At 45.7% G+C, this 27,917-nt stretch overlaps 3 protein-coding genes across 4 annotated transcripts; 1 reads left to right on the top strand and 2 right to left on the bottom strand.

Moving 5' to 3' along the window:
* Positions 1–3,822: 3,822 nt before the first annotated feature.
* Positions 3,823–6,848, bottom strand: LOC310802765 (lymphocyte antigen 75-like). Its single transcript, XM_083667309.1, has 6 exons — positions 6,414–6,848; positions 5,981–6,024; positions 5,343–5,726; positions 4,809–5,159; positions 4,555–4,655; positions 3,823–4,204 (listed from the first exon to the last, which is right to left on the bottom strand). Exons 2-6 carry the CDS (start codon positions 6,015–6,017, stop codon positions 4,112–4,114), a joined length of 966 nt encoding a protein of 321 aa, XP_083523435.1. The 5' UTR covers positions 6,018–6,024; positions 6,414–6,848; the 3' UTR covers positions 3,823–4,111.
* A 685-nt stretch (positions 6,849–7,533) lies between these two features.
* Positions 7,534–10,256, top strand: LOC310802759 (F-box/LRR-repeat protein 14-like). Its single transcript, XM_083667302.1, has one exon. The coding sequence runs from the start codon at positions 8,054–8,056 to the stop codon at positions 9,263–9,265; it is 1,212 nt and encodes a 403-aa protein (XP_083523428.1). The 5' UTR covers positions 7,534–8,053; the 3' UTR covers positions 9,266–10,256.
* Positions 10,257–13,627: 3,371 nt separating this feature from the next.
* LOC310802747 (ELKS/Rab6-interacting/CAST family member 1-like) lies at positions 13,628–27,887 on the bottom strand. Of its 2 annotated transcripts, none has more exons than XM_083667288.1 (20): positions 27,765–27,887; positions 25,847–26,693; positions 25,279–25,467; positions 21,669–21,960; positions 21,134–21,261; positions 20,929–21,003; positions 20,071–20,226; positions 19,784–19,951; positions 19,502–19,669; positions 19,244–19,381; positions 18,861–19,001; positions 18,467–18,607; positions 18,154–18,347; positions 17,382–17,517; positions 17,067–17,198; positions 16,140–16,300; positions 15,812–15,959; positions 15,596–15,691; positions 13,982–14,167; positions 13,628–13,796 (listed from the first exon to the last, which is right to left on the bottom strand). In XM_083667288.1, the coding sequence occupies exons 2-20, from the start codon at positions 26,390–26,392 to the stop codon at positions 13,659–13,661; spliced, it is 3,333 nt and encodes a 1,110-aa protein (XP_083523414.1). In that variant the 5' UTR covers positions 26,393–26,693; positions 27,765–27,887; the 3' UTR covers positions 13,628–13,658. The 2 variants fall into 2 exon arrangements, with proteins under 2 accessions (XP_083523414.1, XP_083523413.1); XM_083667287.1 differs by having other exon boundaries at positions 17,373–17,517.
* Between the last annotated feature and the right edge of the window lie 30 nt (positions 27,888–27,917).

Below are 27,917 nucleotides of genomic sequence, written 5' to 3' on the forward strand. Positions count from 1 at the left end.
TATATATATATATATTAAGAATATGTTGTTATATATTCAAATATTGTATGTTTATTCTTGACTAAATATTTAGGTTGAAATAAGAACAAATGTCGTGTCCAAAGGATTTGCTATGTCATAAATGTGGAACAATTACCGGTAATAGAACAAAAACACAATTGGAGAGAAATTGAATGACATCGATATGTAAGGAGAGATTAAATAAAAAACATTACCAGTGTGACTGCTGGAGTGTGAGAAGATAATAAGGGAAGGACAACCGTATGGATGGTGCAGTGACATCATCAGCCACAGCTGGAAGGTAACCACACACACACACACACACACACACACACACACACACACGCACATGTTACCTGGGGGGTCCTGGCCCCCCCTCTACAGGCCCTCACCCCACACGCTCATCTCAATTAATCACCCAACAAAACAGATGTCAGGAACAAAGGAAGGGTCTGGAAGCCTGTGGGGATAAAGAGGGGGAGGGGTGGAGGGGGGGGGGCGGTAATGGGGTAGTGGGAGGGGCCTCGGGGATGAGGAGGGGGAGGAGGCTTGCGGTGTGAGGGTGATGAGGGGAAGAGGGGTGAGGTGTAGGAAATGTGTGTAAGGGGAGAGGGGAGGGTGTGAAGGAGTTGGGAGGGGTTTGTCAGGGGGCCGTTGTGTGTACTGTAGGTGTGGAGTGCCTGGGGAGTGCGGTTGGGGGGAACGTGGAGGGAGGAATGTAGTGGGGGAGGGGGGTGGTTAGTCAACCTCCTTCAGTGTTCCATTTGCTCAGAGGTGCCAGCCTGACCTCTTTAACTCCTTCGTTTGCATCTGTCAGCTAGCGCCATAAAAGTGCTAACCGCTAAAGCAGAGAGGAGGAATGGTGGAATAGACAGGCCCTACTACAACCCTCACTGTAATGCCCTTATACATGAGTGTAGTGCCTTATATACCCCATACACAGTGCAGTGGATAGAATGAAGGAGGTGACCTATTTAGACCATTGTCTGTCTTTTTGTTATTTATATTGGGATCCCAATAAAATGTTTTTGAACTGTTGAATTGAATGGTGCTCCCCTTTACCAACCCAATAACCACATTGGGAAGATGGCTGAGGACCGGAAGGCACAGGGGAACACAATGCTCTGGCACCATCCCCTCCACTGTGACCCTCCCCTCCACTGTCTCCCAGGGTCATGGGATTAAGGTTGGGGCTAAGGTTAGGGTTAGGGTTAGGGTTGGAGCAATGGTAAGGGTCAGAGGGTTAGGGCTGGAGTTAGGGTTAAGGTTGGAGCTTGGGTTAGGGCTGGGGTTAGGGTTGCACACACACACACACACACACACACACACACAGAATGACCATAATAACACGGCACCACAAACGTTTATCTCTTGTCTGATTAGAGAATGTTATTGTTGTCAACCACACAGTAGCTGCCCTCCTGACCTTTGCCCTGTGTTCAACACCTGCTGACTCATATCACAGGGTCAGAGGTCACTGTAGACCTCCCAGCTAGGGTCACAGATGGAGCCCCCTCAGAAGCAGGCACAACACACACACACACACATACACACACACACACACACACACACGCACACACGCACACACACACACACACACACACACACACACACACACACACACACACACACACACACACACACACACACACACATACACACACACACACACACACACACACACACACACACACACACACTGATGCACCTTCCCCTCCTGGCCCAGACACAGACACACACAAACACACAAACTCTGTCTGTCTCTTCTCTAGCTATCCATTGTCCATCACTCTGGCTGTTCAAACAGTTGATCTCTTTCAATTGTACCCTACTGTACTGAGTAACAGACTCTGTGCCCTTACTGAAACACCCACCCGCTTAAACATAAATGAAAAATACAAATAAGGAACACACAACATTCACAAAGACACAGTAGGTGTCTGGGCGGTCAAACTATGGTAACTCTGACCACAGTGATGGGTGAACAGCTTCACACCAGTTGTGAGTGTGGCTATGCATCAGTGTCAGTTACACACTCTGCATCTCGTGTGTGTGTGTGTGTGTGTGTGTGTGTGTGTGTGTGTGTGTGTGTGTGTGTGTGTGTGTGTGTGTGTGTGCTGTGCATCAGTGTCAGTTACACACTCTGCATCTGGTGTGTGTGTGCGTGTGTATGTGTGTGTGTGTGTGTGTGTGTGTGTGTGTGTGTGTGTGTGTGTGTGTGTGTGTGCCTCGCATCAGTGTCAGTTACACACTCTGCATCTGGTGTGTGTGTGCGTGTGTGTGTGTGTGTGTGTGTGTGTGTGTGTGTGTGCCTCGCATCAGTGTCAGTTGCACACTCTGCATCTGGTGTGTGTGTGTGTGTGTGTGCGTGTGTGTGTGTGTGTGTGTGTGTGTGTGTGTGTGTGTGTGTGTGTGTGTGCCTCGCATCAGTGTCAGTTGCACACTCTGCATCTGGTGTGTGTGTGTGTGTGTGTGCGTGTGTGTGTGTGTGTGTGTGTGTGTGTGTGTGTGTGTGTGTGTGTGTGTGTGTGTGTGTGTGTGAAAGAGAGAGAGTTAACACCTTGTGTTTTTATCAGTCTCTAAAATGATTTAGCTGTTTGTCATACATACTGTCTTGTTCTCTCTTCCTCACACTTCAATTCCTCTCTTTCATGAACACACACACACACACACACACACACACACACACACACACACACACACACACACACACACACACACACCCGCTCCCTGGCTAGTAACTTCGTGCAGTCACACTGCTAAATGTCCGTGTGATACATGACAGACAGACAGTGACCCAAATCACTCATGTTGCTTTTACAAGATAAAAAGAGTGTTTTTGCAGCATGACATGTTAATCCTTTTTGTATTGTGTTTTAACTAACTGAAATGAAGCCCAAGAAACTGGAGTTTGAATAACAAAGTGTGTGTGTGTGTGTGTGTGTGTGTGTGTGTGTGTGTGTGTGTGTGTGTGTGTGTCGAGAGCTGTCAGAGGAGATCTGGTGAGAGTGGGCTAATTGGTGTTAATTCACCATCTGTCTGAGTAAACCAGCAGACAGGGTCATTAGCAGAGATGAATCCAGCCACAGGGGAGGCTGGGAGGGGACTTTCTCTCTCTCTCTCTCTCTCTCTCTATTTTTCTTGTCTCCCTCCTTTCTATCTTTTTTATGTATGACTCCCTTTTTCCCTCTGTTCCTTCCTTCCCGTCTCATGGGCTCATAGGCGTTCTGGATATTGCAGAGAAGAGTGTGATTAGATGTTTCTCACATTCACACATCACTGGAGATGTCCACCCCGCTATGATAGACCATGTACGCCCTCTTCTGGCCAGACCTGGTACCTGACATCTGAGCTCCCAAACAAAACCAGGAATCTATGCATTATGAATCATTGTAGATAACATGTTCATCTGTTAGCTTCTTTGCCTCACCTTTTTAGTCTCTGTCTCACTTTGTAGTCCCACCTTAAAAATAAGAGGGTCACCCATATCTACTTGTATTCTCCGGTCAAACTTTGAATATTGTGTGGTCAATTTAACGTTTTAAATGTCTCCTCTCTTTCACTTTTCCGTTTCCACCCCTTGTATGTAAACTATAGGGAAATATGTTCACTACACTAATGTGATGAAGGGAGAACATGTGGCAAAGATCACCTTGGACTACCAAAACAAACCCGTTCATAGTGATCATTGTATAGTGGATGTGTCATTGTGTAACATACGTAGGAAGTATTCCATGAGTCAGTAAACGTCAGTAAATTATAAGTTCAGAGTCAGTAGTGTTTATAATCACACACCTAAGCTTTATTTATTTATAAGGACATTCATATTAACATCTCAGGTCACCCAAAAAGGGAGGAGACTATTACAATAACAATGCATTACTTTTGTATTTACTGGGTAACTCAAATGTTCTCAGTCGACTTACCAGGGTAAAGAATGGTTACATAAATAAATGAGTAAACATGTACCATTTAAATAATGAACAGAACAGGATGGTTTACAATATTCCTTTAATAACGACTCAAAATGTATTTTGCCTGTGCTCTATGCATCACTTGTTTGACAATATGTTTGACCAACAATTTATTATTTCTATGCAGCACAGCTCCTCTACTTCTTCTTCTGGAAGATCTCTCCATCCACATCCCTCCAGCTCAGTTTGACATCTTCTTGGACCCCCCTCTCCCTCAGCTGTTTCTTTATCTGAAACACAGTACCAGTATGGGCCATTCAGTGATTGAGTCAGACTATGTATCGTGGGCACAGAAGCCCATTCCTTAACCTTAATGGCATGCCTTAATGCCTTAATGTCAGTTCAAACACTGTTGTGCTTTATTGGAATGACTGAAATACAATGTACAGTATCTTGTATATACAATGAATGAAACAATGAACAACCTCACTCACTTTGAGATTTTAGACCTAAAACTGCTGGGGTTATGGTACTGGAATGTTCTCATATATATTGAGAGTATTCCAGTGGTCCTTGTTTTAATCTTACATGTGTGCGTTCTGAGAGAGCTGGTCCCTTCATGCAGGGGGGTGAGACTCACCTCCTGTAAGATGGCTGCCCCCACCGCAGGATCATTCAAGGTCAGAGGTGAGTCAGGGGTCAGCTCCACTCTCACTATCTGCCTCTTCGTCACTATGGGCACTGTAACACAGAGAATGATCATGGTGGTCACTCCATTCAGTCTTCAATAGAGCCTGAACAGAAGATGTGGTCTGAAATTTAAAACAGTAAAAAATAGGAAAAAGGGTCAGTTTTCTAGCAGTGGTGACCATGTCTCCCTACTCAATGACTCACCCCTGTGGCAGACAAAATGATGATGAATATCACAGGAATTGTCCCCCCATGCCATTGAGTAAATTGGTAGGGACACAGCACAGTTCTCATTCCCTCCAAAGTTATCAGGTATCTCCTCTGCCCTCCAGTCTCTGAATGAGGAGATTCCCTGGTCTGACCACTTCCAGGAGTCTCTGAACAGGCCGATCCACACTAACTTTCCTGCTGGCACAATCTTCTGGATCTCCTGGTTCTCAGCCTGGTTCCTGACACTCACCAGCTCTGTGTGATTGGTTCTGCAGTAGGTGTGGGCAGCTCTCCAGGTTAGTCGCTCGCTGATTTGAATGAATCTCTCAGCGAGAGGCTTACTACCTGTGAAAGATTACAATTGTTATTGTTTTATGTGAGTGCATCGTGTGCGCATGCCGCTTCATCTTTATTTTAATGTCTGTGCATGTGCTCAATTGTTTCCTTTTTTGTCAAAAATCTAGTGTGTGTGTGTGTGTGTGTGTGTGTGTGTGTGTGTGTGTGTGTGTGTGTGTGTGTGTGTCTCACCATCGAAGCAGATGAATTGTTCAATTCGATGACAGTATATATCGTGCCACTCCCCAACATCATCCATCACCACACAGCTTTCATCTTCCGTACTTGGTTCCCCTTTGCGCCAGTTCCTAAACTCAGCCTCTCCCTCACTGTAGAAGTCTCTGTCTGCAAGGGCCCACTGCCATACTAAAGAGCCTCTCTTCTCCAGCCCTATCCACACTGCAGTACTAGAGCCAATGTCTACACTGTCAAGCACCCTGTTAAATTCCTCCCTGCTGTGAATGGTGACCAGGTCAGTGTACTTCTCTCTACAGTAACTCTGTGCTTCAGACCAAGTCATAGGGGTTTCCACAAAGTGGTACTCCAGCGGGAGGCAGGAGAAGAGAGAGCAGAGCCCTGTGAACAGAACCGTCCATTAGGATCCCTTGAAAACTAAAACCATCATGAGGGTATTACTGTACACATGCAACACTAATACTGCTTGAAAGTTTTGTACTGCTTTACACAAACACACACACACATGCGCGCACACACGCATGCACACACGCACACGCGCACACACACACACGCGCGCACACACACACACACACACACACACACACAAACACACACACACACACACACACACACAGACAGACGCAGACACTGACCTGAGAGAAGCAAGGGGAGAACCACACTCCATCCCATGATCAATCTATAATGGTAACAGTCACAGACCAGGAACACACTAAATAAGATTACATTTGAAATGTTGCATCTTGAGACATTAATGCTGCATGTTATATATATTGTCACAGCTTTTCAATCTGTTCAATAGCAGCTTTCATTGCAATGTACAACAGTCGAGGTTGACTATAATAAATTGGGACAGGCTGCTGTCAAACTGAGACGTGAAATTGACCTCATGATCATACAATAAAGATCCACAAAGAATCACACAACATACTCTGCATTGAAAAAATGATGCATTGCCATTATTATAAAACAATGAATATGTAGAGCTTTAAACACCTTACATCACATGCAGAAATACTGATGCCACTTAAAAGCTTGATAGAAAATTGTATTTCATTACTTTCTTACTTGTTATCGGAGAAACCAGAGTCTTGTCTCCAAATGTCCTCTTTCTCTCTTTTCTCTGTCTCTTAGGGTGTGTGACTATGATCGCGGTCCTAAACTAAGGGCTCTCTTTTTCTGTGTGTCATGCAAAACCTTTGGGTGGGAGTGTTTACGTATGCCTTTACACTGGTAGACTCCTGTGCTGGGCACTAAGGGGACATTTGGTTGTCAAATGTTGTTCCTTCATGCCATCTGTGAGTTGAATTTGGTTAGATCTAAGTATCTTTCTCCTTGACTGGTAGACTGACAGCAAAAAGGGCGAGATTTGAAGTGAATATCTTCCAAAGAAGATACTTTAGACACTTTGATGTGCACTACTAGAGTAGGGCACAGAAAATTGATCAAGACATAAGAAGAAGCCACCCTACTCACATCTAATTTTCTACTTCCAAAAGTGTGAGCTGTGTGTGAGTGTGTGAGAGAGAGAGAGAGAGAGAGAGAGAGAGAGAGAGAGAGAGACAGACAGACAGACAGGCAGGCAGGCAGACAGAAGCATGCCTGACTGCCTGTCATACACTAAAACGTACACAAACTTACAGATAGATGGACACACACACACACACACACACACACACACACACACACACACAATTATTTTAGGCCTATAACTGCATTTATTGAAACAGTTGAGGATATGGCCAAAATAGCGCTGTGCAAACAAATATTTTGTAAGGTAATTCCACCTATATATTGTTCTACATTCATACTTCTATGTGCTACTTTTAACTTCTAAAGTTGCCAAAGTGAAGACGAAACGGAACGATACCATCTCCAAAAAGGTTTCAATGGTGGATGATAACCACCCACCTTTACGGCAGAGTTGGGCGATACCAACTATCAAAGGAGGGTGGTTCCAAAGGGTAAGATAATTCCCCTGACAAATACTAATAAATGCAACATTTGAATGAGCAGTGTATATGCCAAATTATATGAACAATTAAATCGTTGGATTATCAAATTCCCTCAGTTTTCATGAATCATCATGAATTGATGTGTGTTTGTTTATTTTTGTCCACCCCCAAAGCCAGGAAATGCCTTTGCTCCTTCGTCAGTTTCAAATGAGCAGACAAAGGCAGCAGCACAGGAAGCTCCCTAAATCCCACAACAGGCTCAAAATACAAGCTTGCGTTGCTCTGTAACCCATGATTCGGAAGAAACTGGCGCAATGTATTCATCAAAGATAAGATTACACGTCAGATTCTGAAAATGAACGACCGTCTGGATCCTCTTGAAGAACGACAGTTGTCATCGGACTTGAAAATAGAGTCGCCTGACCGTCGCTGTTTTCCGCCTTTTGGTAACAATGCTAACTAGCGAGCTAGCTGACCTAAGTTGTTAATGTTATTACGAGCTTTCAAGCTTCAATCTTTTGACTGGAATAAGCCACCAGGTTAGCAGCCTGAATATCTCGTTTTAGAATATCAGATATGCATGTAGCTATGAAGATACAATGGGATGGGAAGGCTGGACTTCGTAAAGATTATTTTCCTGAGTAGCTAGACAGCTATCTAGCCGACTCGAAATAACGGATAACCCGGTCAGTTTTGCCTTTTGCAAGCTAGCTTACGCTAGCTATATCAGGCAAGCCCTCTCTCTGTCCAAAAATGTTTGAAATGGAGACCCACATATCTGCTCTCTTTCCGGAAATTTTAGCTATGATTTTCAGTTATTTGGACGTAAAGGAGAAAGGCAGGGTAGCCCAAGTGTGCGCGGCCTGGAGAGACGCGTCCTACCACAAGTCGGTGTGGAGGGGGGTGGAGGCAAAGCTCCATCTGCGTAGAGCTAACCCGTCCCTGTTCCCTAGCCTCCAGGCCCGGGGCATTAAGAAAGTACAGATTCTCAGCCTGCGACGCAGCCTGAGCTACGTGATACAGGGGATGCCAAACATTGAAAGCCTTAACCTTTGTGGATGTTTTAACCTCACAGACAATGGACTGGGACATGCCTTTGTGCAGGACATCACGTCCCTGCGTGTACTAAACCTCAGCCTTTGCAAACAGATCACGGACTCGAGCCTGGGCAGAATAGCCCAATATCTGAAAAACCTGGAGGTGCTCGAACTAGGTGGATGCAGCAATATTACCAACACAGGCTTGTTGCTCATAGCCTGGGGCTTGCACAGACTCAAGAGCCTTAACCTGCGTAGCTGCAGGCATGTGTCGGATGTGGGCATTGGTCACCTGGCCGGAATGACCCGAAGTGCGGCCGAAGGCTGCCTCTCCCTGGAGCAGTTAACCCTGCAGGACTGCCAGAAGTTGACAGACCTGTCCCTCAAACACGTCTCCAAAGGCCTGAGCAAACTCAAAGTCCTCAACCTCAGCTTCTGTGGCGGGATATCAGACGCAGGTATGATCCACCTGTCACACATGACCCACCTGTCGAGTCTGAACCTGCGGTCCTGCGACAACATTAGCGACACGGGGATCATGCACCTGGCCATGGGCTCCCTTCAGCTCTCTGGCTTGGACGTGTCCTTCTGCGACAAGATCGGTGACCAGAGCCTGGCGTACATCGCCCAGGGGCTGTACCAACTTAAGTCCCTCTCACTGTGCTCCTGCCACATCAGTGACGATGGGATCAACCGGATGGTGCGCCAAATGCACGAGCTGAAGACACTGAACATAGGACAGTGTGTGCGCATCACAGACAAGGGGTTGGAGCTGATCGCCGACCACTTGACGCAGCTGACAGGGATCGACCTGTACGGGTGTACCAAAATCACTAAGCGGGGCCTGGAGAGGATAACGCAGCTCCCGTGCCTTAAAGTGTTAAACTTGGGACTCTGGCAGATGACAGAGAGTGAGAAAGTGAGGTGAAAGTCAGCTGCGAGGCCCCAAGAACTACAGGGGGGGGAGGGGCAGGGGTTTGTTTGTTCTACTGAAATACCTGAGAGTGACTGTCTGTATAGGCTATTACATTACCTTTAATAACTAAACTACACTGTGACTTCATTCTAGCAGAAAGAATCAACAGTAATTCACTATCACTGCAATATTCCACCCCTTGTTTTGGTACTGTTTTAATCTTACGCTTTTTCTCTTATTTCAGTACTTTCTTTGTATTACATCCATAAGGTGTTTACTAGCTACCTCGTCCATTGAAAAAAAAAAAAAAAACTGGAGTGCCTGGGAAACTCAACCCCATTGCATCTTTCCCTGGAATGAAAAAAACAAAAAAAACATGGGATTTTTGCTACACTTTTCCATTTGCCCTTTAACTGTTTACCAGTGTTGATAGTAAACATAGTAGATCTCATGCTAAATAATAGACTTCATTTAACCCAGTCCATAAACACTGCACAAAAAGGCCATAACGCCTTGGATGAAGCTTTGAATAAGGGATTTCTCCAGCCAATGTATTTTTGCTTATGTTAATAGATATTTTTTTATAACGAATGGCTGTAGTTCAGAAAATTGTACTTCAAATTGAAGTGAATTGTTTTTGGATTTGTTTTTATTACACCTTTTGAATTAGTAGTTTCTTATGCTGAGGAATTACACTATCGGGCATGGTAATCTGCCTCCCTGCATCTGTCTTGTCAACATGAACTATGGACATGACTGCTAAGCTGTCTGCCATGTCCCCCTGGAAACATAAACATGGGGAGTGAATAAGGCTGTCAAGTCTATATGCAATATCATACATATATCACCAACTTTCAACATCTTTTCTTCTGAGAAGCTTCCAATTAAAGACTATTGGGGTGTTTGTTAAAAAAGGGTAATTTGAAATTGTTTTATATGCCTAATAGTGATATTTATGAATAAAAATGCAGAGTATGTTTCAGTAAATGGTTTCTGTACAATTTTTGCTTTGTTGAATCTTTTTGTTTCTCCTCTTCATTTTACAAAATCACCTCACCCTCTGTGTTAAGACAGTTATCCTAGAATCTTCATCTTGGCTCTTCAGCAAATTAGCTTTGAGATGAAATTATAATTATGAGGCAAAAGTACAGAACGTCATCTTATAATCAAGGGTATTATTTTTCTTTTGATACCATTTTACAATTTTGAAATAAAAGCACTTTATAAATGTAGTTGCCCCCCCCCCCCATTTGAAGAAGTCATTAGTATTTAGATAAATTATCTCCAGCCTCAGAGCTCTTTGGCTTGTATGGCTGCATTTGAAGAGCGGTGTTTTGGGTCATGTCTTGCCATGGTGAGTGGATACTGAATGATGCTACTGCTGGGAGATAGCACTGAGGTAAAGGATAGAGGGGGGCTCAGCTACAGTCACCTGTGTTTGAATTTATATACAATAGAACTATTTCAAATGATGAAATTATATACAAGTAGTACTCTAAAACAGAAATTAAAAATCATACACTTATTTAAGAAGAACTGCTCCACACCTCATGGTGTGTTGTATAAATAAAAAATCCACAGAGAATGAAAGACTGATAGTGATAGGATATGTTTATTTACATACATACAAAATGCAAATACTCACAAACATGTCTGTTTTGCTTTCTTTTTACATAATTTGTTATGTTACTTTGTCGTTATTAACACAGACAGAAGGCAGTACATTTCCTTTACAAATGCAAAAAAAAGTAAAAAACAAAGAACCACTTAACTTGATATAAGCCCCTAAATCAGCACTGTGTTCCTGAATGAAGAGTCTAAAAATGAGTGAATAGAATGGTGAGTCCACAGACATTAAGGCAAGGGCAGGGACAAAGGCTTAAATAGGTGCCCTGTTCAAATACTTAAAAAATGCACCCTTCCTTTGGGAGTATCAACTGGTCTGATAGACTTAGATTGGTGAAAGCGGTGTGATGGAACCCCTGCATTCCCAGTAATGTTGGATAAGTGATTAGGCTTCTCCCAGAAAGGGAGAAGGGAAGGATGCAATTTACAAGTCCACCAATACGGCCAATGAACAAAAGGCAGGACAAGAGACAGAAGTCTCCTACTTTGGTCCTGACTAGCAACCTGGTCTGCGGGTTTTAATCATCACTCAACCATTGACTGATGGACAGCCACCTGTGGACAGACAGGTTGTCGTTTCTTCTAGTTTGTTTGAAGAATACAGTCGAGTCACCATACCTTACTCACAACTCCAGCAACGAGTGACCACAAAGATCAGGACCGGCATATGCATTGGGTTACAAAGTTGCAGATGGAAATGTAGAGATTAGAGGTGACAGTTCCCTATATCTAAATGTCCTGTAACATTGCTCCCCATTGGAAGCCACAAGTGAACTATGGCTGGACACTTCTTTCTGTTCCCAGGGGAAAGATAACGTGACGTAGTGGAGAACACAGAGGAACACAGCCAAGGGCTCATTCTCACTAACACCCATACACATCTCTTGACATAGAAAAAAAAACACTGGAATCTTAGGGTACATTTACACCATGATGAGGCAAAAATATAAAAGATGACTCTTAGAAATAAATGCAAGAAAAGAAAAGTACTCTCCCTTCACACAGTCACGGTTTGAGAACGTGCGTATTTCACACATCATCTTTTGACACTTATAAAAGTTAGTTTTTTTGACACAAATATTTCTCTCTTCAGTTTTAGCTGAAGACACTGGAACTTGTCAGCCATTTTGTTCAGAGGGACTTGCTCCTCACGATTCTGTGCAAACATTCAATGCATATATCCACATGGTAAACATCATACTTTATATATGTATATATATTTATAGAACATGACTTTCCGCAAGTTGTGGCAGTACTGTCACATACATCTTTTGTCTTCAGACAAAATGAGACACACACAAGAGACAACTGCACTGCTTTAAGCTTTTCACTTTTTTTGTTTTTTTTTTGTTTACAGAATTCACAACATCTTCGACTGGGTTACCTTTATGTACTGTAGTCACTGTACGTATTTAATGAGTTATTTACAAACTGATTTTTACGAACCCACTAAGTAGTGACCTTTTTACTGATGTACTATCATTCCTTTTCACTTAAATAAAAATCGTAGCCCTGAAGATTTGGAAAAATGCAAGAAGGGGCAATATTTGCATCTACCAGAACAAGAATTCAATCAAAAACAATATAATAATAATGCGGGTTTGAAGTCATATCTATAGAAACTTTGGATGAGATCTTATGGCCAGTGGACCAGATCTCCCTTTATTTAGTAAGTCATGCTAGCACCAATAAAAGTTCCCACATTTAGGTCCAGTATCGATCCCTGTGCATGCTTCAAGGCCACTCTTTGACTCTCTGAAAAGAAACTAACATTGCATACCTCATAAAGAAGTGGGCGTTGTGTGCAAAACCATTCAAAATCAACGCTACCCCAACTCTGCTCCCTGCTCTCCCTGGGCCGAATCCTAACTTGTAAAATCTCAGAGCAACTTGAAGTATCCTATAAAACAGACATTGACGTCTATGGGGGGATTTGTGTGGAAGATCAAGTTGTGATCTCAAGTTAGGATTCTTCCTTCTTATGTCTTAAACCTCTCCGCAGTATACCTACAGTGTAGGTTAAAACAGAGCTACAACCTGTGGAAAGACCGCGGCTCAAAACACTGAATCTCAAACTCAAAGCTATGAGAGGAAATAAAATGGAATACATGCACCATTTTTTGGTTTAAAATCAGTGGTTTCCAGAAACAAACTGTATTCGTGCCATCATCCACCGAGAGCAATGTTTCTAGCTTGACCTACCAGTGGGTCCTGACTGAGTCTGACCCACCATTTGGAAACACTGGTTTAGATAGAGAAAAAAAAAAGAAAAAACATTGACAAACATCCACATTCCCTTCACCATTAGCCCACTGTGTGCTGTTCATAGTCTATGGCTAGAGACACTCCCCAGCCAAGAAAGTGTTCTTCTGCCCCACACTCCCCTAACCTCTGACCCTCTTCTGAGGCTGGGATGGAACATTGTGTGTAGACCATCTAAGGGCAGAAGAACACTGTCTTAAGAGTGTAGAAGATCACATCGTGGAGGGGTGTCTAAGGGCATTATACATCTGAGAAGGTTATCTAGGGGCAGTAAACAGTCTTTGTAGGGATCTGGTGATAGAGCAACACTGTGTAGGGGATACAAGGGGTAGAAGAACACTCCGAGGGGCAGGAGAGCTCCATGTTTGGGGGGGGGGGGGATAAAACAAGTGATCACCGCCTCTTCCTTCCTACAAGAGACTGTGCAGATGGATGGGTGCTGGGTTGTCTGAAGCTTATGGGGAGAGGGGGGGGGGGGGTCATGGGGTCATCTGGAGGTCGTTGTACGGGTGAGAGGTCAGCAGGACTCCTCCAGGGCGTTGACCACCTGCTCCAGGATGTCAGGGCAGAAGTCAGCGATCTGCTGCAACACTGAGTTGGCGTACTCCTGCAGCTCCCCGCTCTCCCTCTCACACTCCTCCAGCTCACCCTCCAACTGGGGGAGAGGAAGAAGGGACACAGAGTTAGTTTGCCTTTGAGTCCACGTTTAGCCTTTATTCCACTTTTTTTGTGTGTGTGAGAGAGAGAGAGAGAGACCAGGAGAGGAAGAGAGACAAATAAAGAAAGAGAATAGAGGAGAATGAAAGAAATAGAAGAGAAGGATGGAGAACGCCCTCTTACCTGCTCTGGACTCATCTTCTGTAGCTCCTCCTCCCAGGCCGGAGGGTCGCTCTGGTGATAGTGAGGGGGCGGGGTCAGGTCTCTGAGGATGCTTGGGTCTCGGTCATGGCACAGGTCTGTCAGGTGGGCAATGTAGAGCTTCAGCTTACTGCGGTTCTGGGAAAGGGCTAGGAGAGGGGGAATCATCTATATTGAGAAGAGAGAGGGAAGGAAAGAAGAGGATAGAGAAAAAGAGGAGGATAAGAAATAAAATCATTAGAACATTAGGTCCCAGTGTGTTCTCCTGGTCCAGTGCTTCAACATGGAGGAGCGTCAGAGCTCAGGGACACAACCACGGAGCATGCAGTGGGAGGAGACAGGCAGCGCTTCTCACATGCATGGATGATAACACCATCTCACACAATCACCTCACCAAACACATAACAACTGATTTCAGTTAATTTTGAAGTTCCGTTTTACGTACACAAGGAATGAGTTTGAATACACTCACACCTAACATTACCTTGCACAGATGCCATGTTTTGGGTTCCAATTCCATGGCGTATCGACACAGAACTGCTAACTACTTTGAAACAGTTTACTTTGACTTTATTGCAATTCAATTCTTATTTCTACTGTATGTCCCATATGTGTAACCAAGCGATACATTTTTGGTCACCCACGTAGTGAGAAAGAGTCAATAACATGGCATAAGGGCAACTTAATGTATAGCGTGAACAAACACAATAGTGTGGGCTGAGATTGTGGTACTGAGCCAAGATCAAACCACCTCATCCCCATAGCCCGTTAGTGCACACACTCCACTGATCTATATCCCATGAGCTACTGAAGCAATCAGCCAAAATAGTGTGGTATGAATAAAGGGTAGAATCCTGACTTACGTTGCAGGCTGGTCACTTTTTCTATGTCATTGTATGCTATGTGTGTGTGTGTGTGTGTGTGTGTGTGTGTGTGTGTGTGTGTGTAAAACTTGCTTTTGTGCCGCTTACAGTATATGCCTGAGAAACACCCCTGATGTGAGAACAGACAACATGCACCAAAACACTTCACGTAGCCTACCTATGCTAGGAAATTCAAAATGGAAAGATGAGAAAACAGAGGAGAGGACAATTAAAAAGAGGAGGGAAAATGGCGGCACAAACGACTGGTGGAGTGAGAGACGGACAAGACATGCCAGGAAGAAGTAGGTGAATGGACAGATGAGTCTGGCTTTCTCATTGGTGCTCACCCTTCTGAACAAAATGGCTGAGAGAGAGAGAGGGGGAGGGCACGGGGTTGGCTATGCCCAGATGCCCTCCTCGTCATCCTGTTAGCCCAACCGCAGCGTTAGAAAAGAACACTTGGTTAGTTGTGTGTGTGTGTGTGTGTGTGTGTGTGTGTGTGTGTGTGTGTGTGTGCGAGAGAAGGAGAGAAGGCAGGGTGTGAGAGAGAGACAACTTCAATTTAAGATGCTGCAGAAGGATTATGGTTGAGCAGCAAGATATCACACCTGGGGTCAAAATTACAGCGACTTTATCCTGTTCACTAATCAATGACTTAAAACACATTAGAAAAAAGATCAGAGAGGTCATTCTAAGTAAAAAAATAATAGACTCTCCTGATTCGTGTGTATACCTGATCTGGAGAAGGTTTGTGATTGGTCTGGTCGGGGGTGGTCTTTAGATGGTCGTCCTCATAGTTGTCTGCCATCAGCTTCATACGATTCTGAGTCTGAGTGTGTGTGAGACAGAGAGACACAGAGAGAGAGAGGGGAGGAGGAGAATGAGAAAAGAGGGGCAAGAGAGTATTCCATATTGATTCCCATGGTGACTGAGGAAGGCGGGGCCTGACCTGCTGTTTGAGCTGCTGCACCAGCCGGTCCTTCTCCCTCTTGAGCAGAGCCACCTCGTCCTGAGTCTTCTTCTTCTTGGATGAGGACAGCTCCAGCAGGGCGATGTTGGCGTCCTTCTCACTGATGGCAGCCAGCAGCGCCTCCTGTCTGTGAGGAACAGCAGATCAACCGTCGTTAGTCATAGATAATTCATCATAATCCTGTCTGCAGGGAGGACACAAGGCTGGCTGACATTTCATAATATGCACAATGCTGATCGATAATCTTAATTAGCTACAGAATGTGTGTGTGTGTGTGTGTGTGTGTGTGTGTGTGTGTGTGTCTTACTTCATCTCCAGAACCTCCTCCAGGTGTTTCCTGCGTTCGGCTCGCAGGGTGCTGAGGTGGGTTTCTTTCTCACACAGGGACTGCTGGGTAGAGGCCAGTTTGGCCCTCATAGACTCCAGCTCCTGTTTCACCTTCTCCATGGCCCCCAGCAGCTCCTCCATCTGTGTACACACACACACACACACACACACACACACACACACACACACACACACACACACACACGACCATACTGTGTGTCAAAAACAGCAAGGGGGCTCCAATGACAGAAAGATCAAAACAGAACAAAATGTACTACTTTTAGTCCCTCCATTTCCATTTACCTGGCATTTACTTAACAGTTACCATCCAGCATAAATGGAAAACTCTGGGTTTCACTGGAACTAAGCCTAAGCCTAATATAGTGCCAATTTAGTTCAGTCAATGGTCATTGTCCAATACTTGAAATGATACTAAAAGCCAGGTAAATGTGGTAACATGGTTATATGGTGAAGCTGATCAAAAGGGTCACACAGGACAGGGAAGGGGTGGGGTGGGGGAGGGGGGTGCTGATCACGTCATACCTTAGACCACTTAAAGTGGGAGTGGTTGGACTCATGCATTGGTTTGTGTGAGTGCTTCTGAGAGGCAGTGAGTAGCAGAGAGAAAACAGGAGAAAATGAGAGATAAGAAAAACTGGAGAAAGGAGGGATAGCAGGGAGAGAGGAAGGAGGGTGAGAGACAGGAGCGCAGAGCGCCACCGGAGTCCGCCGAGAGGACGACAGAGGAGAAGAAAGGATGTAGAAGCTGTGTGTGTGTGTGTGTGTGTGTGTGTGTGTGTGTGTGTGTGTGTGAGCATGCATGTATGTGAGAGTAGTGTTTGCGTGTGTTTCTGTAATTGTTTGCGCTCATGTAGTCTTGTACATTTGTGTGTGTGTGTGTGTGTACCTGTTTCTCCTGGTGGTTTCTGGCAGCTTCCTCCTGTGCCAGCACCATTTCTCTCTCTGCAGTTATTTGAACACTCTCTCTCAGAGCCTCCTCCAGCTCCTCTATTCGCTCCGTCTTCAACCGCAGTGAGTCCTACAGGAGAGGAGAGACGAGAGAGAGACGGCAATGGAACAAAATGAAAAAAGGGGTAGATGAAGAATTACTGAATGAGGCTGAATGTCATAACATTCAGTGCCACCAGGAGAGCTTTCCAAGCATGAGCACGCACACACACAGAAACACACACAGACACGCAGAAACACTTACATCTCTCACCTTGACCTGTTGAGAGCTCTCCGAGATGTTGTCTTCCCTCTTCCTGGCCTCATCCACCAGCCGAGCGTTCCTACTCTTCTCCACCTGCTCCTTATGCTTGAGAGACGCCACCTTCTTACTCTGGTCCTTTGTCTGCCTACAGGGGCATCATGGGATACAGGAGAACTAGGTTACACACACAAGATACTCTGATGGGGGGAGGGGGGGTCACAGAGGGGAGTGGACGGCAAGGTTGAACAGTCAGCTCAACTCACAGAACCCCCTCTCGCTCAGCTAGGAGAGTGAGAGGAAAAGATGGGTAAAATAATGAAAGGAAAATAGATAGCGGCAAAGGAAAGAAGGGAGAGAGATACAGAGAGAGAGAGAGACAGTACTCTGAAGCAGTGGATACAGATCAGAGAGAGAGAGAGAAAGAAAGAAAGAAAGAAAGAAAGAAAGAAGAGGTAAGGGATATATAACTAACCTGGAGGCCTGACTGTTGAGGCGAGACAGTTCCAGAACAAAGATAAGAAGGCAGGAGAGAGAGAAACACAGATTCAGAGAGCAGGAAGAGAAAAAGACAGGTGGGCGAAAAGGAGGACGGTAATTGTATTTCAGGAGGAAATACCTGCGTTAGACAAGGCAACACCTCAAACACAAGGTTTCTAGACATAACAGGGCCTCAGAGAGTCACAGACAGACAACCAAGACAGACACACACACATGTATGTACATAAACATACACATACAACCACCCACACACACACACACCCACACACCCACATACACACACCTCTCCAGCTCGTTGATCTTCCTGTCCTTGTCGTTTTTCTCGTTCTCCATCTCTCTGAGGATATCCAGCAGGCGGTCCACCTCTGCCTGAGCCTTCCCAGAATCCTCTCTGTGGCGAGTCACATCCTGTTCCAGGTTGGTGATGCGCTCAGACAGCTCTGTGTTGGCCTTAGCCTCCAACGTTGCGTTCTGGGCCTACCAGGGACAAAGACCAGAGGATTAGGAGGGGTTAGGGGCCTGATTGAAGACTGAAGGCATCAGTCTTATCTGGCTGCTTTCTCAGGGTGCCTCGCTGGGCCTTCTGGCTGTCTCACCCTCTTGACCTGGTTCTCTAGCTTGAGACACTCCTCCCTCTTCTGCTCCAGAGCAATCTCCAAGCTCTTCAGCTTCGAGTCCTTCTTCAAACCGGAGGATGCCAGGGACGACGCGTGCTCCTTCAGGTCCAATAGATTAGTCTAGAGAAGGGGGGGGGGGGGGCATTTGGTAAGTGGTAGTCAAATGTTATTGTTACACAGGAGTGGGTGGGGGGGACATTATTTGAATGTTTATACACAAACACACAGGGGTTCAATAAACATTATTTCAAATACTGGACCGGTTAGATCTATGCCAGAGACCTTCTCTAAACCAAGGACTGGATCCAGATCCATAACGGTAAAAATAAACAACTGTGTGTGTGTGTGTGTGTGTGTGTGTGTGTGTGCTCACCTCTCTATCAGACAGGTCTCCCTGCAGTAGACTGACTCTCTCTCTCAGCTCTTTCAGGTCTTTCTTGTTGCTGTCGATCTCCTCAGTTTTCTCCCGGTCATCTCTGTCTCTCTGCTCCTTCAGACGCTCGATGATCCGCTCCTGTGGGGAACCAGAGCGCATGTGAGACACGCATGCACCCACACTAACACACACGCCTCTTGTCTGATTAGCAAGTTTGGCGTGGGGAAACTAAACACTCACTCAGCGGGGGAATCATGGAGAAACTAAAGGGTCACTTTTAAATGCAAAGTACACACACACACACACACACACACACACACACACACACACACACACACACACACACACACACACACACACACACACACACACACACACACCTTCTCTGCGAGTGACTCCTCCAGCGTGGTTAGAGCTGTGTCTGTGTTGGAGGTGTCAGCCTGTAGAGACTTGACCCTCTCCTTCAGGCTGCTCATCTGCTTCTCCTTATCCCTCAGCTGCTCCTGCAGGTTCTCAATCTGGACAGACACACACAGACACACACACACACACATAAATCCTACAGCAGGCCAGGAGTTTTTCCTGACCAAGATAAAACTCTGGCTATAAGCTATGGTGTGCTGTAGTCCATCCCCCACCTTCTTCTGTAGGACGTTGACCTTACGCTCCTTGACCTCCAGCATGTCTTTGAGGTCGTGGATCTCTCCGTTGAGTGTTCCCTTCTCCTCAGACGTCTCCTGGATCTGCTTACTCTTCTTATTCAGAGTGGCCTCCTTCTCTTCCAGACGTAGGCGCAGCGCATCCACCTGGCCAGGAGAGGGCAGAGGGGAGCAGGTGAGCACAGAGGTGTGTGCTGAGAGGCAAAACAGAGCCCTAATGTACAGCTTGCTGTGTGTGTGTGTGTGTGTGTGCGTGCCCACCTCTGTCTGCAAGATGGCAGCACGTTGCTCTTTCGCGGTGAGTGATTCTTTGAGGACCTCAATGTGCTGTTTGCTGTCAGAGAACTGGTTGGTGAGGGTCTCCAGCTTGGTCTGCAGACCCAGCATCTCTGTGTCCTTCCTGGACAGATCCTGTTTAACCTGATCCATCTGAGAGATGGAGAGAAGGGAGATAGAATGGGGGTGGACCAGAGAGAAATGCTTTGGATATCTTTTAACTCAGTCTGACCTAACAGAACTGTTCTATCCAACCAGGAGTGACCTCTGACCTTGTTCTTCATGAACTTGGTGTGACTGCGGTAGACCTCCATCTGTTTCATCTCCTCTTGGCGTTCCTCACAGCTCAACAGCCCGTTGGACTTGAGCATCAGAACCTCCTCCTCCATGTCCCTCAGCCCACGCTCCAATGAGTTTATTTTAGCATCCTGGCAGAGAGGAGAGATGGGTTAGAACACACGGACGCACATACACAGACACACACAGGCATGCACGTACACACGCACGCACACAACCTCCCAAAGACTATGCTCCAATAATGTTATCTTAGAATCCTGACAAAGGAGAGAGGGGTCACAATGGGGCTGGTCAATATGGACACAAATGTTATCACTGTATATTTTTTTCATATCACATTTTCTGCTTTGGAATTCTTTAGACAGTACATTCCAAAAACCCTCCCACATGCCCATAGAAGGATGCAACCTTGAAGAAAATGGAAGAAAAACTGATGGAAAGGAAAAAAGGAGGAAAACCTGACTCCACCTAAGCAGGTATTTGATTGGTTTGACGTGTCAAAACGTGTCACTCATTTCAAATGGGTTTCCACCCCTTTGTAGCTACTTTCTGCAAAGGATTTCCCCAGGCTTTCTGAACTAGGAAAGTCTGGTTTCAACAAGGTTAGGCAATACCAGACAACCCAAAATAGCCATGATAAGCAGTAGGCATGTACCGAGGTCACCATCTGTGTCTGTTATTCTGTATGCATAACATTAAAAAAGAGAGACCCACCTAGAAAATAACAGCCATTCCGTCTTCATCATTATCGAATCCAAAAATAATTCAATAATTATTTCTAGCGATTTATTGCCTAACCCTAGGTTACAACACACACACACACACACACACACCTTCATGTCGATGACTGTCTGTAGAGCCTTGGTTTTGGTGGATTCAGGGGTTCCCTCATATCGGCGATGCAGCTCCTGTTAGAGGAGAGACCATGGAGAACACATCACACCCTGCAACACCAGCGCTTCCCAAGATGCCTCGAGACCGAAGCGGAACCTCTCCCGGATCAATGTTCCCTCCCTCTATCTGCCCTCTCCCACTCACCTCTCGTAGTGCGGCCGTCTCTCTGTCCCGCTGGTCGAGGAGACTCTCTAGGTGGTGTCTGTGCATCTCTGCATCAGCCAGTCTCCTGGTTCTCTCCTGGTCCTCTTCTGAAGCCTTAGCAGATGGTCCTGGGACAGAATCATCACAATGATTCACCTTTCTCATCTTAGTGCATTCTTTTATCCAAAGTCACAGACACTCTTTATCTATATGGCCCATGTGGGAATCCAGGTTGTGTAAGCTTTATGTGGAACCACAACCACGGTGTGTGTGTGTGTGTGTGTGTGTGTGTGTGTGTGTGTGTGTGTACCATCATCTGTATGTTGGTATTTATGTGAAGTGCTGCTCTGTGAGACTTTGGTTGATTTTGAGAAAACTGTCATTCTTTTAGAGTTCTTGTAAACAGTCTGACATTATTGTATTGTATTATATATAAGGGAAACGCTAGATGCAGCACTCAAAGTTCCCATGGGATTATTCCTCATTGCATCCACTAGAAATATTAAACTAAAGATGTCCGACTTTGGTAACCCACCTTTGCTCTGCAGCATCTCCAGCAGCTTCTTGATGGACTCATCCCTGGCCCCCAGGGTCTGCTTCTGGGTGTCGATCCTCAGCTCCATCTCCTCCAGAGTCTTCCTCAGGAGGAAGAGTTCTTTGGCCTGCCGCTCGTGTTCGCCCTGCAGGCGCCTGTAGTTCTCCTCGGAGGGTTCAGCGGTCAGGGCCAGGTCACGGCCCTGGCAGGCAGGGTCCTGCTGGAGCAGCTGGTTGAGGTCCCGTTGGATCCTCAGCTCGTCCTGAAGGGCCTGGACAGTCATCTGGAGGTGCTGGAGATGAGAGAAGGAGAGGAGGAACAGACATGCTTTTATTCACCATCTGTCAACACACCTTTGAGGTGATAAGTGAAAGAAGGAGGGCGAGAAGAGAGGGGGAGGAAATATTATAGAATAAATCTTCCATGTTCCCACTTTCCCTTCATTATCATCCACTCGTGACACAATGACACACACCCCTTACAGATTCCAATCAGACTACTGCCTCACTACGGCCTAAAATCATAAGCCTCATCCTAGCATTTCTGGCATGTCACTTGTTGGCGACCATAAAAGGTATTCGATAAGTGTTAGCATTGTGACTGTGCTTTGAGGAGGACATTCTAACATTTACATTCAGAGAAATTAGAGGGAGCTGAGGCCCAGTCGGCTCAGTTGTAAGGTCTCATTGTTTGTTCGCTGCCGCAGCCATTGAAGAGAGCATCTATGTGACAGACGTTCAATGGGACGCTTGTTAATGTTACATTCTCTGGGTTGGACCAGCTGGGAGGCTTTTCAGACAACAGGACAAAGAGAAGTCAGTGTCTGTCTCCGTTTCTCACTCTGACTCTCTCTCACTGCTCCTCAGTCTCTGACTATACACGTGGTTTGCTCATTTACATTGCTCCCCCTTCTCTCTCTCTCTCGGTCCTCTCACCTTGTCTCTGTCTTCACCTCTCCATCCCCTACATTCCCCTTCCCCACTTACTAAGGCTGACTCTCTGCTGGAAAAGAGAGACAGGTGAACGCAAAGAGAGATGCAGAACAACACACACAGCACTAACTAAATCTCTCTATCTCTCTCTCTCTCTCTCTCTCTCTCTCTCTCAACATGACAAATGGCGTATTTTAGTGGAGTAGAGAGGGACGTTTAGTGAGTAACGAGCGATGCTAATGAGCAGAGTGTCTGTCCTGCGTTACTGGGGAATGGAATATGACAGCCATTTTGCAGCGAGGTGCGCTTGGAGAGTAATAGCAGTCACTTATCACAGGGGATGAGAGGGATCAATGTCTTATACTGTGGATTAGGAGGAAGCTGGAGCCAGCACATACATCAGCATCATACACAGGGACACATATCAACATCACACACACACACAGCACTATTAGGACTATCACATAGCACCGTAAATATGTAGGCTACACGTATCAGTACTACACACATGCAAGTGTACACACACACCAAAATCAACAACACAAAACAAATACACACCACACAAACACACACAGGGCACAGATGCCACAAGCACACACATAACTGGGCCCTGGCAACATGAGGGGGCGGGCGGTTACACGGACAGGGTAATTACCCGGATGCCTCTGTCTGTGTGTGTGTGTGTGTGTGTGTGTGTGTGTGTGTGTGTGTAAAGGGGGATGGTCTGACGATCTGTAAACAGGCATCTTTAAATTAGAGCACTCACTGATTTGATTTACGCTAGTTGGGCATTACTTAGAATTAGTACACAGCGTGTGTGTGTGTGTGTGTGACTCAGCAGACTATAATGGGCAGGAGCAGACACCAAATTATACAGATCTAGCCATCCACTCCACTCCACTCACGAAACATGCTCTCTGACATGCCAGCCGTTTACACAGGGGCACACATTCATCTTCTAAGCGCAGGCCGACACAACAGGAAAAATATGGATTGTTTTCAAACCGGAAACTATAGACCTCTATTTATCATCCCGTAACGCTTGTGTTAAATCAGCAGTGTAATACCCCTGAACGAGTACTGTGAGAGTTAATGTGAGAATTGGCACAAACGTCTACGTACACACGGTAGATGAGAGGAGGTTCAGGTGCAGAAAATCCTAACCCAGCATAGTTTGCCACCCCCTGCCAGCATTCTCTCTCTCTCTCTCACACACACACACACACACACACACACACACACACACACACACACACACACAGTGACGGGGTGCTGAGCTGAGCATTAGCCTAAACGCAGAGCCAGCGTCTCCTCACTTTCACTCTGAGGACCAGGCAGAGTGGATGAGAGAGAGAGAGAGACAGAATGAGCGGTGGGGGGAGGAGAGGGAGAGAGTGTGAAAGCTAGACGGGGGAGAAAGGCTGAGGCTGAGTTTTTTTTTTGTGTGCGTGTGTTCAAAGCATCTGGTGTAGAATTGAATTTGGCACAACCCCCTCAGAGACAGAGGTAGAAATAAAAGACTAGTGACTGCTAAGGCCCACATTTACAATACACACTCGCTCTCTCTCTCTTTAACACACACATACAGTGGCCATATTCTCATCCCTGTCAGAGTCTCTCTCTCCTCTGTCCTAGTTGGTCTGATGTGGAGACTGCTCATCCCCAGGGAAACACTGGTATTTCTGCCTGGTGAGTGTTCAGGGTTGGCATACATTTCCTCTGTAGGCGAGTGTCTCTGTCAGACACACACACACACACACACACACACACACACACACACTCACTCTCTAGTCTGATTAGCAAGTTTGTCTTCAGTATGCCGCGTCGCAAGCCGCCACAGATAAGGCTGCGACGTGGGGAAACTAAATGCTCTCTCTCTGTCTCGTGCACACACACACACACACACACACACACACACACACACACACCAGCATGGAGAAACTAAACGCTTGCTTTTAAATGCAAAGTGCTTTTCCCAAGAGCCTGCTATTTACTCTGCGTCTTATCCACAAGAGGCTGTTCTGGTGTTGGTTTCTTTCCCTCTCCAGCAGGTACCACAAACCCAGGGAAGGAATCGAAGCATCTCCTCTTCATGGTTTCCTTTTTTAAAACCTATTCACCACAACCACCTGTTTCTATAGCACACATGGATGTTGTGTACAGACTTTATGCAGCCATTAACCTAACACCCTCTTTGATCTATTAAGCGTGAGCATATAGCTGCACATAAGAGGATTAGTTGGATGCTTCTAAAGCTCCTTTTAACCTACAGACAGAGAGCAGGGAGATACCTGGGACAGGGTAGGTCAGCTGTGCTGTGAATGTAGACAAGAGATGGAAAGCAACAGACTTCATCGTTGAGAGGATGGTTGGATTCTACTCTAGCCAATGGAAATATAAATAGGTTGAACAGAGATACTGTAATATTGAATTCCATAGAATTACTCATGGTCCAAAAAAATGCAACAGCAGAATGTTGCTGACTTGTCTGGTTAAAGAAGGGGTGGCTTACAAAAGATGCTGAAAGGAAATGATTGCAGGTAGAATAATGAGAAATCTATTTCATTACATTTTTGTGACAACCAATAATTCCATTGTAATTATAGACACAAACTGTAGTCTCGCAAACATAAAGCACACACATATTTTCTCTCTCTCTCTCTCTCTCACCCACTCACCTGTGTCTCATCCTGCACCACGCGATACTGTTCCTTCCACACGGTGATCTTGGAGACCTCGTCTTTACGGAGGGCTCTCTCCTTCTTCAGCTCAGGGCTCCAGAATGTCTTAATGGAGTTCATGGAGGAACTCAGCTTGCTCTCCTTCACCTCCACTTCCCGACGCAGCAACTCGTTCTCACGCAGAACCTAACAATTCAGGACGCTCAGAGTCAAACACTCACACCCACACAGACACACTCACACACACAAACTCTGCTGCTATCAACCTCTCGTAAGCACAGCAGATGACTCAAAGTGGAAACTGAATATTCTATTCAAAGCAGGGTACTGTATTCAGTTTCAAATAATCTTTCGAATTGGGTCATGACTTTGTTATTACTATTGTAGGTACACTGTAACAGGTGTTTTTACTTGTTGTTACACTGTACTCACACAGTAATACAGACGTCGGACACTAATATACTGACCAGTCATAGGACAACAGACCTCATAGCATGCTCGCTCATTCTTACACTACAGACTGCCTAACTGACATGGCTGACTAACTTTAACTGACAGTACAAACCTCTTTCAGTTGGGCCTGCAGGTCCAGTATGGTGTTGTCCCTCGCCTGTCTCAGAGAGTGGGGCACCGTGGAGGCCATGTGGTGGTCCCCAAAAGCCAGAGCGTCGCCTGACATCATCCCCATAGTGTTGCCTGGGGCTGAGGTGGCGATGTTGGGCGTGCTGGCTGCCACACCACCGCCGCCGCCACCGCCACTCCCCCTCGACCCGTATGTGACCCTCTGCCTCCCCATCGTGGTCATCACCCCACCGCTCTTGGGCACGTGGTCTGTTGCCAGGGCAACCTCATTGTCACTCAGGTACATGGGTCCCGAGGTGGCATAGGCTGCGTTGAGGGACTGGATGTTCTCCATGGAGAGGGTTTTGCCCCCCGCCCCTCCGGGCCCCCCTCCGCTACCCCCCGTGCTGTTGGTGCGACGGTGACCCATCCGGGGGGAGCGGGGGAGGCGAGGGGAACGACCAGAGCTCTGATTATTCCCTCCCCCTCCATCTCTCCCTCCACTGTGGTTGGCATCCCCTCTGCCAACAGAACGGGCACTGCCGTACATGTTAAGCAAAACTGATGAATGTAGTTGATGAGGGGAATGAAAAGGTGGAGAGTTCCAAAGGTCGGGACGTAGCCTTACGTAGGCCTACTGTGTGTAGATGTGTATGACAGTCTTTAGCAGTAGATCTGTGAGTCTTGGCTGTCGTTTTTCCCTATTCCTGCTTCAACTGGAATCAGGGAGCACACATGTTAAACCACAGAGCTCTCTCTCTCTCTCCACATTCATTCACAGCTGAGACAGGATAAAGGCTGCTCTTCAAGCTAGACTGCTGCCATGCACGGGTTCCAAACACAGGACTGATCTGAAAGAAGGAAAAGAGCCAGGCCGTGAGAAAGTGACACCTACAGTATCATGCAGTAGACTGATCTGGGAAAATACATTTATTCTATGAGTCAAATTTGCAAACAAGCGAATTATCACAAAGTGCATAAAAAATAAAATTCGCCGAACTTTTCTATGCCTTTTTCTCAATCAGGTCCATTTTGTTTGATTTCGTTACGTTCAGCGTCAAGAAACGTCACGTCACCTGGCTAACGTTGGGAGGAGTAGTTTACCCCTTTTTAATTCATGACTCAGATTATGTTCCCATATTATTTTTTCCAACATTTTTTACATTACAATTAATGCTCCTTAATTTCACCACATGCAGATTCACAGCCTCGTTGTAATGCCTATATGGGCTATAACCTATTAGCAGCTAACGGCTAACATTGCTGTTTTGTCAAGCGTTACAGTGTAACGTTACCGCTATAGGCCCATCACAAAATGTTGCAATGTAACACTATTTTGATGTTGAGACGTAGCTAAAGATGGATGTTGCACTAAATTGAGCTCGTATGTTACATTGTGTCTTGTTCGTGATGTGGTGATCGCTACACTGAAGCTTGGCTAAACCGACTGAAAAGGGCTGGTCATTAACACTGGGAAAGAAAAATGGGTGCAAGATGGGCAGCTTACAAAACTGATGCTATGGAAGGCATAGGTACAATGGTCAGTGGCCAGTTTATAAAAACGTCAACATCTTTTAAATATCCTACCCGTCAAATGTTGGAATGGAAATACAGCAAAAGGCTAAGGAGACACCCAAAAGCTCCCTCTCTCAATCCCATTCTTTTTCTCCTCCTCCATTGCTCTAGGGCTGAACATTTTTTACGTTTTTTTTTCCATTAAAGGAATTCGCTTTCCCCAAAAATAGACTAGGCTACGTCTATTTTAATCGACAGAGCTGCAGAATATACCGATATAGATTCATAAATGTAGTTGGAACATACATGGCTATTCCATCAGATGTTCAAGCAGAATCTGTATTTTTGTCTAGATCTTGCCAAATAATAAACTACAATAACGCTGAAAATCAGTTATAGAACAATACCTTTCCTTCTGTCTGATGGAGGTCAAATCAATGTGTTGTATCCTGCGTCAAATGGAAAACAGCTTCAGTTCATAAACGGACATTTCCTCTTATTTCCTCGGTATACCTCTATCTGATTTTCCCATCTTTTTGCCAGCACAACCAGCGGCTCTG

The sequence above is a fragment of the Argentina silus genome (genome assembly GCF_951799395.1).
Source record: "Argentina silus genome assembly, chromosome: 3".
Taxonomy (NCBI): domain Eukaryota; kingdom Metazoa; phylum Chordata; class Actinopteri; order Argentiniformes; family Argentinidae; genus Argentina; species Argentina silus.

Bases quoted from the DNA above. Each gene is read 5' to 3' on its own strand.
- LOC310802765 (XM_083667309.1), bottom strand. From the start codon at position 6,017: ATGGGATGGAGTGTGGTTCTCCCCTTGCTTCTCTCAG. The intron at 4,656-4,808 runs GTGAGTCATTGA...TCTGTGTTACAG, and splicing joins TCATTTTGTCTGCCACAGGG to TGCCCATAGTGACGAAGAGG. The intron at 4,205-4,554 runs GTGAGTCTCACC...ACTGTGTTTCAG, and splicing joins GGGCAGCCATCTTACAGGAG to ATAAAGAAACAGCTGAGGGA.
- LOC310802759 (XM_083667302.1), top strand. From the start codon at position 8,054: ATGTTTGAAATGGAGACCCACATATCTGCTCTCTTTCCGGAAATTTTA.
- LOC310802747 (XM_083667287.1), bottom strand. From the start codon at position 26,392: ATGTACGGCAGTGCCCGTTCTGTTGGCAGAGGGGATGCCAACCACAGT. The intron at 14,168-15,595 runs GTATACACACGA...TTCTCAATATAG, and splicing joins ACAAACCTTCTCCAGATCAG to ATGATTCCCCCTCTCCTAGC. The intron at 13,797-13,981 runs GTAAGAGGGCGT...CCTCTCCCCCAG, and splicing joins AGAAGATGAGTCCAGAGCAG to TTGGAGGGTGAGCTGGAGGA.